Below are 17,505 nucleotides of genomic sequence, written 5' to 3'. Positions count from 1 at the left end.
TTGTCCTCTCACGTGAGGGAAAAAAAGACAATAGAAAATCCTCATTTGTCCTCCAAAACGGAAGCTTTTTGTCCTCCAATCCATCAAGCACAACATCTGCTCTATCAATATCCTGACTCTCGTTTTCTCTATTGTCATGTCCAGCTTTTTGGGGTTCTTTTGCCCGTCAATGCGTATGGCACACTCATCCGTCTTTGTTGCACACGCAAAAACAACACTAAAAGATTGTCTTTGATTCCGGTTGTTTTTTTTTTTTTTTTTTTTTTTTTGCTCCTGTCCATTTGGTTCAAAAATATCTCACGAGCTGAGCTTTTTTGGCGCACCCTCCACTCAGACAAATTAGTCAGAAAACTCTCATAAATGCTTATTATGGACTCAGAGGGCGGACCATCAATGAGAACACCACTTTTTTGTGAGAGGAGGTTGTTGATTCTGAGTCAATCGGCACCAAAAGGCGAAATGATCTTCATTTGTGCCACTTCCTGGCATGAAGATATGTGTTCTATCTACGGACCTACTGAACCTACCTAAACCAACTAACCTACTGACCTACCTACCTACTGAACCTACTTGCCCAACATACCTACCAACCTAACCTACCTCCCCAACCTATCGAACTACTGAACCTACCTAAACTAACTAACCTACTGACCTACCTACCTACTGAACCTACTTGCCTAACATACCTACTAACCTACCTGCCTAACCTATCGAACTACTGAACTTGCCTAAACTAACTAATCTACTGACTTACCTACCTACTGAACCGATTTACCTAACCTACTTGCCCGACCTACTGAACTTGCCTAAACTAACTAACCTACTGACCTACCTACCAGCTGAACCTACTTGCTTAAAATACCTACCTACCTAACCTACCTGCCTAACCTATCGACCTACTGAACGTACCTAGACTAACTAACCTACTGACCTACCTACCTACCGAACCTACTTGCGTAACATACCAACCAACCTAACCTAACCTACCTTCCTAACCTATCGACCTACTGAACCTACCTAAACTAACTAACCTACTGACCTACCTACCTACTAAACCTACATGCCTAACATACCTAGCTACCTAACCTACATGCGTACCCACCTAACCTAACGACCTACCTACCTACTGAACCTGCTTATTGAACCGACCTACCTATGCTATCTAATCCACCTACCAAAATCTTGGGATGAGGAGGGAACTGAAGAAAAAAGTCTGGGAGGGGAAGCTTGAGATCTCTAAAGGGAGAATAGGGAGTACTTTTGCAAAGATGGCTGGAGTGGAAGTTCCTAGGAGGAGATTCTTCGTTAGGGTCTGGCATGCCTCCGTCCACCAGAGGGCGCCTAATAAATGTATAATTGGGACAAGTGTGAAATGAAATGATCTGCATTTATATAGCGCTTTTCAAGTCAATGAAGACTTCCCAAAGCCTTTTACAATGTGCTTCACATTTACCCATTCACGCACACTCACACACCAATAGCGGCCGTGCGGCCATGCAAGGTGCCAACCTGCTTATTGGGGGCATTAGGGGTTCAGTGTCTTACCCAAGGACACTTCGACTTGTAACATGGAGGAGTCGGGATTCGAACCTGCGATCTCTTGATCCCAAGACAAGCGCGCTACCTCTTGAGCTCTTTTTTCTTTTATTTTTTTATCTTTCGCTTTTTCCTTTTTATTTTCCTTTTTTTCTTGAGTTTTACTATTTGACTCGTTTCTTTTTTGCCCATTTTGCCTTTTCTTTTTCATTTACCTTCCTTTCTTCTTTTTCAACGTAATAAGGTGCGTTTTGGACACTTTGAGTCTCCGTTTTTTTGTTTTTTTGGCGTGCATTTAGCACTTGTTTTATGTGGCGCGACAGAATATGGCCACATCTAGTGGGGAACTAATACACACTGTCCTTTTAAAAAACCCTGCTTGGATCGGTCCACTTTTGCGCCGATTTCCGTCTTTTGTGTAGGAAGCGGCGTCATCTGGGTTTCGTGAGTCCTCCTAAACGCTTGCGGAATTTGTCACAGTACCAGTCACATTATGTTTGCTTCAGAGGCTTTTGGGGACTTTCTCTAAGCTGTTTACAGAAAAAAGGGGAAGCTTGCCTCGAAAATCTATGCATAAGAAAGGTGCTGATGTGGTCTGTCACGCATGCTGGCGCCATTTTGCCTTCTAGTATACTTTCAGTTGGGTTTTTTTTTCTTTCTGCAACTATACAATTTGTTGCTTAAGTTTCAGCCGTTTGTTGCGTCCTGCTGGCGTTCGTTTCAATTGCTGCAGGTGTAACAAAAGAAATATCAATCCCAAGTGTGGCAACCAAGTCATGAGTCAACATGGCCCGAGATCCAAGTTACATTTTCCTGAGATTCCAGCAATGTAAAATTATTATTATTTTTTTCATATATTTTACATATCGGCTAATGTTCGATTGGAAATGTTACACTTCCCACAAATGTGTTATTTTGTCAGATGTATTCACTTCCCTTAGGAAAATTCATTTTTAACGACTGTACCTGGGGGAGGTACAGTCAGTGCTGTCGCAGCAGAGCGTGCGCCGAGTACTAACCAGGCCAACTTACTGAGATTGGGTATCCTCAGGGTGCCGTGGTTGTAAACAGGTTTTTTCAACAAGTTTTACAGATTTCCTTTTTTTTTTAAAGTATCTTTTGTCACATAATGCTAACATATTGTGGATTTATTTAGTTGGTTGCGCAATAAAGAACTGTATTTAATCGCACTTTTTAGTGGAAGTACAATGTTGGCAAAAAATTGTTGCAAATTTGTGTAGAACATGATGTACATTGAATTGCTTTAAATTATACTTATTTGGTTCGGATTTGGCCAGCAGGTAGCGCTCAAGGTTCCCCACACAAATTAATTCAAAATGGCCTGATATTGTGTCGAACATTAATCAGGAAGGAAGCAATACTCTAAACATGCTTAATATTTCGCATTAAGTTGTCGATTCATTGCTATGGATAATGATTGATGAATCCACAAGGGAAATAATATCCAACATGACGAGGAAAGTTTAATCAAACAAAAGAATAAGAACATTAATGACTCAAGCACTTGCAGAGTTAGCAAAGGGGAGGGGGCAGAAATTTAGAAGCAATTATCAAAGTACTGAAGAATAAAACCGGTTTTGAGATGATCAACTAATTTAAATGATCGGCAAATATTTCATGTCCATTTCCTCCTGCACCAAAAACAAGTTGTTGGCATCCTTAGGTCAGACAAAGCTTCACATGGGGGGAAGACAAAATAATAAATAAGGTGCCTGTTTTCAAGCACTAAATTTGATATTAAGGTCTGTTGTAGTATTTTTGTTGCAGACACACAAAGGAACAACGGCACCCCAAAAAACATGTATTTGGACCATTCTTGTTTGGCGGCTGGATGAAAAAAACCTGACAGGCTGCATGTGGCCTGTAGGCCATAGTTTGCCCACCCTTGCTCTGGGTGCATCTACCAGGAGAAATGTGTGTATTCGAAACTCAAAAGCATTTTTGTTACAATGTCAACAAATGTTTTGTTTGGGTCTGACATACTGTACCCCCTACCACCAGAGGGCCCCAACTGGGCATGTCCGATTATCACACCCCTGTGTCCAGTGGGGACCTCTGGTGATAGGAGGTATTTCAGACCTTAACAGGTTTACAGAAAACCAAAACACTGTACACACAAATAGAAATAAATACTTTATAAAATATAGATATTCATACAAAACTGTGTTTCAGTTAGTCGTATAAAACAATTATTACAATCTCACAGTCTGAAAAATATGCAACAGAGCATGTTGTCGTCACAAAATACATTGAAGAGAAAATACACAATATAAAACAAAAAGTACTACGCTTGCATAAAAGTGATCCGATTTCGTCTTAAGCGCCGCATTTTGCCTCTGCTGCCTTTCTTCGCTCCTGCAACAAAAATGTTTCAAACACATTAGCGTCAGGGCTGCAACTCAACACCATTTGAATAATCCATGAATCGGTTGATTATTCTTTCGATGAATCCATGAAATGCATTTTAATCAAACAGATTTTTAATTATATCCTGTATTTAAATATCAGAGTTTTGGACAGGTAGAGGAGTAATGCACAAAGCAGCAGAATATTCTGTAATAAAAAAATAACAAAAATCCAAGTGTTTGTCAATTAACTTCACAATCAAGAAAAATACATACAAACGGATGCTATACACCTGCAAATGTGTCGGATACTTTTTTCCTACCACCTTATCGTAAGATCATACTACATTTAAATTTATCATACAAAAGAAAAACTAAGAAAGAGCAAAACATAAAATTGTATGTGTAGGACATTTTTTATCTGCCAAGAAAGATCAAAAATTTAAAAACACTTTTCAAACTGTTTTTTAACAAATTTGTTTTTTGTGGTTGAATCTTTAAATATAATAAACACTTCTAATGTGCAATTGATATACAATATGATTAAGAATCTGCCAATTGTGTTGAGATAAAAATGTCACTATTATTATTTTTCTTTTTACTTTATATATTTTATTACTTTTTTTCATTTTTTTGTGCAGCACCTTTTGTTCCCTTGAAAACTGTTAACTTTGTAGTTTGTCGGTTTAATGCAAATTTTGTTTGTAACGATGCCATGTTCAATAAAAAGAAACAAACAAAATCTAAAATACATTTAGAAAGACGGTCTCAAGGCACCCTCTGCCTGACCAAAGTGGTACTACAACCCTCAATGTCACAAAAAAGTTCAATGCACTCTTATTAGCATTGATTTAACATGCTTTGTGGCTTATAAATGGCATGACACGATGATTCAATGAGATCATTTGTTGCCGATCCTTTTAATAATCGATTTGTTGTTGCAGCCCTGATTAGCATGATGTAAAGAAATGGTATTTTCACCAATTTTTGATCTCATACCTTTTACGCAGACGTCCATGCAGCTGTGTCTGGAGACGAAATTGTTGCTACTCCCCCCGCAGCCCGAGTACATGAACTCCTCGCACATTTTAGTGGTTTTGTTGTAGTAATAGCGAGGGATGGAGGCCGAACATTTGCCTTTGTCCAAAGGGTCCAAGCAAAGTACGGGGACGGCTGCAAAACAATGTTACATTAGGCCTCGAGGATATTGGGAGACTTGAGCTGACCCGCTAGGTTGCTGTGACTCGCCTTTGCTTGCCGTGTTCCTATCTAAAGCACTTTTGCGCGTGTTCCCCCTAGAGTGGTTGGGTGGCCAACACATTATAAGATTAGGCACTATCTTAGATAAAACAGACTTCTTCTGCGCAAGATGAATGATAATTTTAAGAATATTTTCTACTAAATTCTAAGGGCATTATTTAGACTTGTCAGACAACACAAAATCTCTGAAAAACACACAACAAAATGTTAATTCAAAATGTTAACTTTTCAGTGTGACCTCAAATGATCTATGAAATACAAAAGTAAACTTTACTTGAAAGAAAAACTTAATGGAGAAAGTCATTATCCCTGAAAAACACAGGAAACGCTACACAATAAAAGAAAAAAAAACAACGTGATTTTTAGTCGCCCTCTGCTGGATAGATGTGGTACTACATGCATATAGCCTCCACAGGCCAAGCACACTACAAGGCAAGGCAAAAGTCGCTCGACACAGGGAATCGTGATGAAACTCGTCGCCAACGCTTTTAATAATGGATTTCATGGATAAGTTGTTGCAGCCCTATTTCTTCTATTCCCAAACTCACCTTTTGGCGGGCTGCAGTACTCGTTGCAGGAGGCCAAATCCGGGAAGCGGTTATCGTTTCCTTGGCAACCGCCGTAGTAGAAAAGCTCGCATTGCATACTGGTCATGTTGAAGAAATAACGGCTAAAAAGGGCGCGGCAAGGACCCTCCTCCATCGGGAAGCGGCACACCTGCGGGATCTCTGATTGGACAAGAGCCCACCCCCCAAAAACATTAGTTTTGATCCTTCTTCCGTACATGATACAATACAAAAGAGGTGTCATTTTCACAGAGGGCCACATCAGCATACATTTCTAAAAGGACCTGATGTCACTTACAAATGGAACTGAATGTTACGCCCGATAAATGTCAATACTCCTTCATGTAAAGTCAATCAGAATGTATTAATTATTCAAGTTACAGACGTGAAAGAATGGTCACCACCGTCTATAATATGTTATGAATCAGTTATGAGAATTTCCAGACATTGCCGCTAGAGATCAGAGGCTTTAAAGTACTTTTATTATCACCCTATTACTGCAGTTTTTTGCTCAATTACTATTTGTATGTGTTTTGAGTGATCAGGAATTTAAAGTTAACTTGGATACTTTCAGGAGGCCGGGAAAAAATTACGGTAATTCATTTTTTGCGGTGTTTTGTATTGGGAAAATTCATCCAAGATACGAGCAATTCTAGATAAGAGCACCATCCTGGAACAAATTAATTGTGTATATAGAGCAGGGGGGTGGGGGCATTATTTGGAGTTGAAGTCCCGCATTAGGTTCCAAAATGGGGCCCGTCCTGGAAACCTATCCACTTTTCTTTATTGATGACTGAATATACATGCGGTCATCTACATGTTATCTATATTTGTTTTGAAATAGATGAATTTCAGCAAATTGGTTTTGAAACTCTCACATTTAGAGCAAAATCATACATTAGGACCCTGTTTTAAGCACAGACTTTAAAATTTTGTTTTGTAGTATTACTGTCGTTGTATTTTTTATATTTTTGAAGTATCTCTGTAGTATCTTTGCAGTTTTACTGTAGTTTTATTTTGTAGACAATTTCAATTGGGCCGAATTTGCGCTTTACAATGTATTCTACACTCACCCATTCACACACACACACATACAAGCCGATAGTGAATCGGCCATGACAGGCTTCTACCTGCTTATTGGGGACTTCTGTCAAAATATTTCTGTAGTAGCATTTTCGTATTATAGTATTACTGTAGTGAAATTTTTATGGGATTTCTGTATAAGTATTTTTAAAACATTTCCGTTGAAGTATGTCTGCAGTATTTTTGTGGTATTTCTTCAAGATTATTGTAATATCACTGCAGTTGTATTTTTGTAGTACTTCTGTTGTAATATTTCCGTAGTAGTATTTTTGCAGTATTTCTATTGTACTTTTAATATTTAGAATGAAAGCAAAATAATATACAAGGTCCTGGTTTTCAAGCACCAAATGTGATACAAGTGTTTGGTTTTGTAATGGTATTTTGTCATAGACACACAAAGGGACAATGGGGAGTAAGTTAGTCCCCAAATAAATGTTTTGATTGGTAGTACTTTATTTACTCTTACCATTAATTGTCATTATATTTAGATTATTTTCGTTTGGCAGGCCGGATAAGTACGCCTGCTGGGCCCCATGTGGCCCCTCGGTTGCATTTTGCCCACCCCTGATATAAAGGTAGCATCCTTTTTTTCTTCCATCCACTCAATGGTCGCTGGTTCGCGCCTCGGCCGAGTCATACCTAAGACTTATAACATTGGTAAAAATGGCGGCGCCCTCTGTTGGCTGCGGCTGCATCGGCTCGCTACAACGGGTCAGGTGTATCGACATTTCGTTCTGTGTACATTGTTACAAAGAATGACAATACAAAGGAAATTATTATTATTATTATTATTAATGGCATCAATATGGAAATACTAGCATGTAGTAGCAGCGTTAAGCCGTCACTTTGCAGATATCGTAGTCCACAGGCATTGTGGTTAAAGTAGTTTTTGGTCAAATCCCTATTTTGACCTGTTTATTTTAAGCTCTAGTGGGCCACATTTGGCCCAGGAGCCATGAGTTTGACGCATGTGCAATAGTACAACAAAATTGGATAGCTTTTCCTTTCAGTGCAAAGTAAGACAACTGACTAATCGACAGTTGATCAATTTTCAAATTCATTAGACAAATTTGACTAATAATACAGTGTATAAAATGCTGTGCATTTTATTTGTGCTATTTATAAAGCAGTTCCTTTTTATTTTGTCTTTACAAATATTAAAACTGCATCAGCTGTTCAGTATCTATTCCACATTTGTCGTATTTTCTGATATATAGCAAGGAAGAAAGAAAATAAAGACAGAAAGAAAATAAGAAAGACAGAAAGAGAGAATGAGAGAGACAACAGAGAGAGGGGGAAAACACAGAGCAAGAAAGAGAACACACGAGAGAACGAAAGAGAGGGATAAAGAAAATAAACACAAAGAGAGAGAGAAAGAAAGACAGTAAATAGTGAGCAAGAGAGAGAAAGACTGGAAGAAAAAGAGACAGACAGTGAAATAGTGAGTTAAAGACAAAGAAATAATGAGTAAGAGAGTGAGAGAGAAAGAGAGAGAGAGAGAAAATAGAGAAAAGGAAAGAGAGGAAGAAATAGAGAGAAAAACAAAGGATAATGTGGCGCTGTGAGAGGTCACCCAGCATCCACCTTGAAGAAGAAATCGGGCTTCTACTTCCTATACACAAAGAGGTAAGTATTAGTTTCAGGAGCGAGCAGCAGCAAGTCAACTGCAGGAGAGAGAGTGGGAAAGGTGAGATGGCACAACATTCATTTGGACAGGTAACTTAAAATTAGTTTTACCTGGTTATTTCAGTATGAGAAATTATTTTCCCCCCATTTTCCACTTATTGAAACATAAATATTTTGTTTGTTTGTTTGTACATGATTCAAATTTAATCGTTTCTTCCGGCGCCGTCACGAATGGCAGCCACTCCAGCAGCTCCCGTGTTATTTTCGATTGTTCTCGATTGTTTGTTCTCAGCTAAGGGATGCTGCTGGAAATGTGAATTTCCCTTCGGGGATGAACAAAGTATCTATCTATCTATCTATCTATCTATCTAATGAAAGACAGACAGAGCAATAGAGAAAGAGACAGAGATATAGAGAAAGGGAGAAATAGAGAATTAACAAGACAGAGAGGGAGAGAGAGTGCGAGGAGAAAAAAGGATGACAGAGAGAGAAAATGACAGAAAAACAAAGAGACACATGAATAGAGAGAGCAAATCAGAGAATGAAATAAGAGAGAGTAAGAGAGGGAGAAAAGGCAACAAAGAAGAGAGTGAAAGAGATAGAGAGAAAGAGAGAAAAGTAGAGAAACGAAAAGGAGAGACTCGGAAAGAGAGCGGAAGTAATATAGATTCAGTTGCATTGCGAGTGGCGCCGGGCTTTGCCAACATCAAGTGGACATATTTCAAACTGCAGCTGATTTTTATCAAGTGCTTTTCTGGGCGTTTGCCTCGCAGCATGAATGAAAAACCTTTATCTGTGAATACACTAAGGAAGCCCTTTGACACTTGGTGTGATTAAGGGCGTCACCAGTAAACTTGACTTGACAAAGTATTACTTTTAACTTTTAGAGTGTTGAATCGAATATTATTTGCAGGAGTTCTGCAAAAGCAAGTAGCTATTGCGCAGATGCGAGTTTGCTTCCTGCCCGACGTGAACTTACTTGGTATTCTGAAGCAAGTTTTGTGGCACTCGTGATAAGTCTTAAAGTTGTTGGCGTTGCCATGGCAACCCCCGAAGTAGAAAAGCTCGCATTTTTGCGTGATGGTGTTATAATAATAGCGTCCCATTTCGGCTCTGCACGGACCTTCATCTACTTGGAGGAGGCACACACCTGAAACACACGAAAACAAGCGCGCGAGGTTGAAAACTCCACGCAATTTCACGCGAACTTGCGCTCCAATTACCTCGAGGACGCAACGCCAAGACTCTGCAAAAAGAAGACCAAAAGGCAAAGAAGGTCAAAAAGTAAAGATCCATTGTGCCTTTTCCAGTGTGTTCATGTGCGGCCAACGCCTGCTTTATAAGCCTTGGTTTCCTGGCGGAGGGGCGGAGATGCTGTGACTCAATGCGATCGCGCGAGATCTGGCCTGATGCCACTACTGGAGAAATTCACGGATGACTTCACTTCCATGTTGCAATCATTACCTAAAGTGCCAAGTGAGTAATTGCACACGGAGTGAAATTAAATAACTTCGAGTTGATTTTCAGCAACCAACGACTAGGGTTCAACTGTTAAACCCAAACAAAATGATAAAATGGTAAATGGACTGCATTTATATTGCGCTTTACAGGTCACTAAATACCTCCCAAAGCACCTTACAGTGTACTTTATGCCTGCCCATTCACACACACTCACACACTGATAGTGGCATGGGATGCTTTGCCCCCTGAGATTCAATCTGCAACCTCAGTGGAACTGTTTAAATCTAGGTTTAAAACACACCTCTATTTTATAGCTTATGAATGACCCGTATTTTACGTTGACAATATCTGTGTATAGTTTGTTATTGCAACATCCGCTGCAGCCTGGTCATCCTTGAAAGTGGGATAACCTCATGTGCAGTCCCTTCTCAAGGTTTTTTTCATTTACCTCATGTTGAGGTTTTGAGTTTTTCCTTGCCCTCATGTAGGTTTTAGATCAGGGGTTGGTGTCAAAATAGTCTGTGGTTTGCAATAATCGGTGGTCTGTGAGACTCCTTGTGATTAAGGGCTGTGTAAATAAACATGCCTTGACTTGACTTGACGATTTATTCATGAATACATCATTTAAAAAAGGATGTCTTTTTAAATTATGCATTGCCGAGGTATCGGACGGAGAGTATCAGTAGGGACAAAGAATCAAATACATTTTTTTGCCCCCTACAAATGTTTGGGGTAAAAATATTCAGTTGTGGCAAAGAAAGAACTAAACCCAACTACCTATCCAGCACAGATGACTAAGATGATGACACAACCTGAACTTCTGTGGGAGGTGCACTTGATTCGTTTACCCAGATGTTCTCCAATTCACATCGTAGCAATTTTCCCTCTTAAATTTCATGTGTGCTGACCACAATCTTGTATTTTGCAGGCAAAAATAAGAATTTTACTGATTAGACCAGAAGGGGCAAACTACAAAAAGGTTTAGGTTTCTAATATATCAACTTGTTATTACTATGTTGTAACTATTTTTCACGTATGTTATTTCCAGCAGCGGTTAGCCGTCAGGGCCGTCAGGGCCTTCAAGGCCTTCACAGATAGCCTAAAAAATATCAGAATCACGTGATGTCATTGAAATTTTGCTCATGAATACTTGTCAAATAATTCCAAATTGTGCTTCAGCTTCCTTTCGTTGGTTTTCCCCCTGGTCGCGCTGCTTCCAGACGTGCGTTTTCATATCTAAGCATTTAGCCAATCACTTGTTGCCAAGGTCAGAAATCCGTCGGGAGGCCTTCAAAATGGTTTTCAAAGGCCTCCTGTAGCATAACATAGGTGTCGATAACAAAGTTGGTTTAAAAAATCAGATTCCAAGTTGGCGTCTGAGATCCTGCCTTGGGAAACGTCACTGGGTACACAAACTACGATTGGCTAGTGGGCGGTAATCCACCAAGGCAATCATGCCAGCAGCTGTTAAACTTGAAGAGGCCGAACTGCACAAGGAAATATTTTATTTTGCTGATTTAATAGCGAAAGTTTGGACAAAACTGAAGCGACCAAGCAGGTAAAAGTTTTGTCCGCCACTTTTAGCCGAGAGGTTTGATCTCAAGGCCGAGCCCAAGCCCGAGCCTTCCGAACAGACCTCATCTGAATTTTGGGGCGGGTCGGGCCTAAAATGGCATTCATTATGTTGGGGTAGGGCCGAGCTTCTCTCTCACTGATTTTTTTCAAATTATATACCTGTCATTGTTCTTCTTTCTTTTTGTTTATACAGCCCCTTTTAACATAGATTCCGTGTGGCGTGGAGCCCATGCATGATAATAGTGCAATAAACAAAAAGTGCATCGTAACAATAGTGCAACACAAAGTAGTGCAATAATTTTGCGGACAGCAATAATGACTTGCTCGCCTCCATTTCTACTTCCCATGCACCCGTATTTATGAATAAGCACTTATGTCCACTCATAAGTGTGGACTCACAATTAAATGACTTCCAGTGAAAACTAGTGTGCAGCTTTGCCGCCGTGCACCTTGAAGAAGGTTAAATACTGATAAGCTCTTTTATCCAAGCCACGTACGAGAACCTTGATTATTGAGATTTGGCCAGTCCTGAAATAAAGTATTTTTCCCAAGAATAGGGGATAAAAACATTTTGACATGGCATTAAAAGAGGAATCCTGAATGAAATCTAAACGATAAAATTCCCCCTTTTGTCAAAATCATTCTTTTGATTCAGGCTTGTTCCCACCGGGGTTTCCTTTCAATCAGATTAGGAGATTAGGATCATTTATGCAGATTACTTTATAAAGCAGATTTAGAAGAGGAGAAGGATTCTTCTGCAGGACTCTCACAGGGAACGACTGCTGCCTGCAAGCAAAAGTAAGTCCTGTTGTAAATATTTGTCTTGGATCATTTTCAATTATTTATCTGCTCACTAAGGTTTTTTTTAATGTGCTTTTTCCCTTTTTAGACAATGCCGGTCATAAATGTAGAGGACCTGACAGACAAGGACAAGGCGTTGATGGAAGTTAATCAACTTAAAGTTGAGGTGAAACTTCAGAGGTGGTTGGTAGGTGTATTATTTTGGCCTTTATGTTTATTCAGTGAATAATTAGCTGACTTAATGTGACACTGCCAGCCTAGTATTACATAGAAAAAAAACAAAATGATGGATCTTATAGAACATTGGTTCTCAACTGGTCTGACTTCTGGAACCACCATCCCACCCCAATTACAACCTGTGACCCAAAATCGAGTAAAAAAATACACTTTTGAAATGTATTGAATGAAAAAATAGTGCAATTTGAACCAGATGTAGTACAATATATCGGTAAATCCTGAAAAACCTGGAAGAACATTAACAGTACTTATTTCTACATTATCTGTAACTCCAACCTGAATTTGGAGGAATTATTTGGTAAACTGGGCATGGTTTTATTAACATCTGGAGTTTAGACCTTCAGATATTTGCTACTTGTTCTTCAGACATCGAAATGCTGCGAGGAGATGAAGGACTACATTCAAGCCGGAGTAGAAGAAGATACTCTGGTGAAAGGCATTTCGGAGGACAAGAACCCTTTTAAGGAGAAAGGTGGCTGTGTCCTCTGTTAGACTAAACATGAAGTCTTCTTCATATCTCCGATTAGAAACCAAGGACGTTCTTCCCGACCTCTCAAACCAGATTTGCCGACTGAGAAGAATGAAAGGCCCTTACCAATTAAAATAATCTAACTGTCTCTAGCTTTTAGACAGACTTAAAGAAGATATCGCCTGAATTTCACGAAAATGATTTATTTTTTGCAAAAATCTACATTAAATGCTTGTCATATTTAAACAGAATATTTTATTGATCGTGATGTCCACACACACTTACACAGTCACCTCAATAAATGTGCTTGTTTATAACCCAATCTGACTCCATCAATAATTTTCTTCTTTGACTCAATTGTTGAGTCACTTTATTCCACTTTTTTTTCTTCCCCTTATATCTAACTTTCTTGGGACCTATTATTACAGGCAGAAAAGGAAATGAAACTAAGAAAATTACAACAAAACGAGATACACTCCCTCTTAAACACAATTGTGACGTGCCGAATAACTGAACAGGAAGAAGAGATTTAGCGGGGCATTATCGCCATCTACTGTTAGGGGTGTAAGTGTCACTGTTTTTTTTCTTAGTATTATCACAACGTTGCTGTCATCTGGAGGGACGAAAGCATGACCAACTTGGATACCGAGGTGCTTAACTTCTTTGGGTGTTTGGGCATTTGGGTTGGCCATGGTACCAAAAATGTTTGAGTGTGTTTTTTTTCTACCTTTTTCCTTTTTTATTTTCTTTATTTATATGTATGCGTTTGTCTTAAGGTCGGTCACCCCTCTCGAGGGATATGACCACGGTAGATAGATCGAATTATCACAACCCACTGAAAATGGGTCTGTGACCCTCTTTTGCATCCCGACCCACTACTTTGAACTGAGAAGGCCGCTAGGAATTAAAGTGATCAAACTTTCCCCGGCTTCTGGTCAGACTTAAATTTCAATTTCACAAAATGATTTTTTTTTTTGCCAAAATGTATATTTTCTTGTCATATGTAAACAGAATAGTCAAGTCCGGTCATAATTATTTGTACAGCCCTTTATCACAAAAAGTCTCAAAGGGCGTACAGAGCACAACAACAACAAAAGAAAGACTTGGGCTATATAAAAAATTTGGACAGCACAATTTAGCGGTTAAGATGCTCTCAACAAAACAAACAACATTAAGTTGCACTCCAGTTTGCAAAATACACAGTATACTGACAATAAATAGATAAATATAAAGTATTTACATCTAAAATAAAACTATACACTACCGGGATATTCCACTTAAAACTTGGATATTGCACACAAAACTGAAATAAAGTCAACATACCCACTAAAATACCTTCCATTGCACAATATTTTGGAAACAAAGTCAAAGTGTAAATAAAGTAAACAATACAATGTAGAAACATTGAACAGTACGAAAAATAAAATACTTCTTCTACAGCAACTGTTTAAGTACCATGGTCAAGAACTATACAAAATCGGGATATTGCACTCAAAACTGGGGTATTGCACTTATAACCTGGACATTGCACTTTGAAACAATGTTTCACAACTGCAGTTTAGTGTGTTGCTAGCTTTGAGGATGTGCCTTTCTAAAATCTGAAGTGGCAAACTTTCACCAAAACAGAAACCCTATTGCCATCGTTAGAGTAGTTCGTAGACAACTTAGTCTCCCTTGAAAATAAAGCACACTGGGTTCAAGTCAGTATTTTTTTGTGGTTTTTAAGTCTTTAAATGTGATAGATTGAAAAAAATGGAGGGGGGGCGTTTTAAAGGGGAGAAAAGTAGTAAGTAGTCTAACGCAGTGGTCCGCAACCCTTTCTGTACAAGACTTTCGCAGCTCTGCCCAATCTAGATAACATATGAAAAGACTTTCAATTTTATCTCATCGTTCGACTACCACGTTGAACAACATTATTTTGGTTGAATCTCAAAGTGTCCTCAGGCAAATCACTGAACCTCTAATGCCCCCAATAGGCGGATGGGCGCCTCACATGGCTGCCTCTGGCTATCGGTGTGAGTGTGTGTGTGAATGGGTAAGTTTGAAGCACATTGTAAAGCTCTTTGGGAGAACATAAGTGACTTAAAAAAAAGCTATATAAATTCATACCATTTACTATATAAAGAACAAAATGATCTGCCGGTGGAACAAGAAAATATTGCTTGAAAAGAAGTTTACTTGATTTACTTTATATTTCCCACAATATATTAACTGATTTTTTTGCTGTGTAGTGTGACATTTTAATAACAGATGACTCCAATTCACTAAAATTGTAAAATAAGGACGAAATGAGTGCTGACAAGGGGAGATTAAAACTGATTTTTCAGTAACATAACGGAGAAAGGTTGTTTTTGTAGAGACTGTGCAATAAAAAAAATAATTTATTACAGATGTATCTATTTGCATTGATTTATATATTTATATTAATTTCAATTAATATATTTGTTCATACTAAGGATCAGTCTTTGATCACACAGAACTGAATTTACACTTGAAGATATTTGTTCATACTAAGGACCTGTCTTTGAGCACACATAACTGTATTTGCACCTGAGAGTTGACAAGAGGAAAAAATGTTGCTTCAAGGGAAAAAAAAGCAAACAATGAAAAAGCAGCATCTGTCAGGGCTCAGAAGGGCTCATTAGCAAGTTTGTTAAAAAAGAAATGCATATATATATATATATATATATATATATATATATATATATATATATATATATATATATATATATATATATATATATATATATTCATCAAATAAATGAATAAATAAGTAGCTTTATCAGCTAATATATTATTTGGCATATGGGCTCTAATCCAGATCGTCTCGGTCACTGGTAGCAGACGACAACGTCATTGTAAACTGCTAATATAGTCGCGGTATTAATCCATATATATCCATCCATCCATCCATTATCTGAACCGCTTATCCTCAGTCGGGTCGCGGGGGTGCCTGAGCCCATCTCAGTTACCTTCGGGCAGTGGGCAGGGGACACCCTGAACTGGTTGCAAGTCAGTCGCAGGGCATAATCTATATGTATATGTTTGAATTAAAAAGTGCTTATGGGCGAGATGGCTTTCTAATAATGAAGGAGATTTACAAAGTCCTGCTGTCTTCCACACTCTAATGCTGACAGTGAGAGTTTTCATCAAAAAATGATAGCATTTTTAAAACTCTCTCTTCCTTGGGATAGCCCTAAATGTTGTTAAAACACTAGTTGAATTAAAAAAAATTCAAACAAAACAAAAAAATTATAAAAAACATTCAATTGCTAAAAGACGTCTGTTTGAAATGAAAAGCCTTTAGCAAAATATTTTAATTAAAATCTTATCACAATTGAATTTTACATAATATATCACTCTAAGTGAAACGAACAATGTTTTTAACCACCCAGACACTCTGGGTGCTCAGCATCCCCAAAGCTTTAAAGCTCAAATTGCCCCTCTGTGGGCGCCAGCAGGCTGTCCTTGCCTACTACACACCACAGGAGTGGGTGGGAACTGGTCGCCTTCAGCCCGGTGTTTGTGCGCATGCGCGCCAGAATCCAAACAACAATGGCGCTCCGCTGTGGCTCCTTGCGTCTCAATGTTGTTGCTAGCGTCCGTCCTTTCCAAAAATGCTCTTTGTTTCGGCAACGCTCGTCTTCGGAACATGCGTCGTCCAAACGAGATGCAAACTTCTCTCCAGCGACTTCTGTCAACCATTTACTCTACACACCGGAGCACTTTGCCTTAAAAGAATCCCTGAAAAAGGTAAGCCACTATTTGCTAATGGATGGGTTTCCAGTGACGTCACCCCATTTGTTCAAATCCAAGTTGTTTTTTTTTTGCTTAGTTTGGAACTAGAATGCCCAAAATTGTATAAATGATTTATTTATCCAATCTTATCGCAAGAATGGGATATAATGAAAAGTGGGCGAGGGGACACGGTCCTCTCGCGTTAAAAACACACTCCTGAGGTGATAATGTAATATTTTATGAACACTGGAAGTGTTAGTAGTCACCTTGCGAAGTTGAAACGATCAGGTTTTAATATGCACTTAAATCATTGACTTTGGCAAGTGAAGACAGTTTTCTTTCAGGTGCTTTATTTAAATCATTGAAATTGCCTGAATTTCAATTTTCAATGTTCTTTTTAAGGTTCGAAAAGTGCTTGTATCTTGGGTGAGGTGCTTGTAAATGCTTGAAACGATTGCCACACTTATCTGCTTGAAAATGACGCTGACAGGCCTTATGTCAGACATAGAAAAACTTTAACATAATCAACTTTCTTTTCTCTACCGTTTGATGAAATCGGGGGCTGTCAGTAAGAAATAAAACGAGAACATTTGACACAACATTGACCCAACAGAGACTGCAGCTAATATTAATGTAACAGGGCATAGAAACTCCGTTTCATTTTCTATGACCCATTCAGCGAAAGATAGCTGCTGGTTTAACATTTGGTTTAGGGTTCATCTAATTTTCTGGTTCTTCTTCCTAAAGGCAGCACTCAGTGACATAAAACAACAAGGCTATAGATTGA

The 17,505-nt window shown here is 38.7% G+C and overlaps 3 protein-coding genes across 3 annotated transcripts in view; 2 read left to right on the top strand and 1 right to left on the bottom strand.

The window, feature by feature from the left end:
* Positions 1-3,677: 3,677 nt before the first annotated feature.
* tfpi2 (tissue factor pathway inhibitor 2) lies at positions 3,678-9,808 on the bottom strand. The gene is made up of 5 exons (XM_088325991.1): positions 9,661-9,808; positions 9,417-9,587; positions 5,711-5,890; positions 4,902-5,075; positions 3,678-3,912 (listed from the first exon to the last, which is right to left on the bottom strand). Exons 1-5 carry the CDS (start codon positions 9,731-9,733, stop codon positions 3,842-3,844), a joined length of 669 nt encoding a protein of 222 aa, XP_088182117.1. The 5' UTR covers positions 9,734-9,808; the 3' UTR covers positions 3,678-3,841.
* A 2,396-nt stretch (positions 9,809-12,204) lies between these two features.
* On the top strand, positions 12,205-13,302 carry gngt1 (guanine nucleotide binding protein (G protein), gamma transducing activity polypeptide 1). Its single transcript, XM_088325992.1, has 3 exons — positions 12,205-12,271; positions 12,363-12,461; positions 12,878-13,302. The coding sequence occupies exons 2-3, from the start codon at positions 12,366-12,368 to the stop codon at positions 13,001-13,003; spliced, it is 222 nt and encodes a 73-aa protein (XP_088182118.1). The 5' UTR covers positions 12,205-12,271; positions 12,363-12,365; the 3' UTR covers positions 13,004-13,302.
* Positions 13,303-16,482: 3,180 nt separating this feature from the next.
* LOC148371471 (putative acyl-CoA dehydrogenase 6) overlaps positions 16,483-17,505 on the top strand; it is a 47,281-nt gene continuing 46,258 nt past the window's right edge. The window contains exon 1 of the mRNA XM_088329565.1: positions 16,483-16,733. Coding sequence (XP_088185691.1) covers positions 16,512-16,733 — 222 coding nt within the window. The 5' untranslated portion in view covers positions 16,483-16,511. The remainder of the gene's footprint in view (positions 16,734-17,505) is intronic.

The sequence above is a fragment of the Urocampus carinirostris genome, chromosome 2, assembly GCF_059441175.1.
Source record: "Urocampus carinirostris isolate Australia breed hairy pipefish chromosome 2, RoL_Ucar_1.0, whole genome shotgun sequence".
NCBI lineage: Eukaryota > Metazoa > Chordata > Actinopteri > Syngnathiformes > Syngnathidae > Urocampus > Urocampus carinirostris.
This window is presented reverse-complemented; position numbering and strand designations above follow the sequence as displayed.

Bases quoted from the DNA above. Each gene is read 5' to 3' on its own strand.
- gngt1 (XM_088325992.1), top strand. From the start codon at position 12,366: ATGCCGGTCATAAATGTAGAGGACCTGACAGACAAGGACAAGGCGTTG. The intron at 12,462-12,877 runs GTAGGTGTATTA...CTTGTTCTTCAG, and splicing joins TGAAACTTCAGAGGTGGTTG to ACATCGAAATGCTGCGAGGA.
- tfpi2 (XM_088325991.1), bottom strand. From the start codon at position 9,733: ATGGATCTTTACTTTTTGACCTTCTTTGCCTTTTGGTCTTCTTTTTGC. The intron at 5,076-5,710 runs GTGAGTTTGGGA...ATTGTTTTGCAG, and splicing joins GTACTGCAGCCCGCCAAAAG to CCGTCCCCGTACTTTGCTTG. The intron at 3,913-4,901 runs GTATGAGATCAA...TTTTTGTTGCAG, and splicing joins CATGGACGTCTGCGTAAAAG to GAGCGAAGAAAGGCAGCAGA.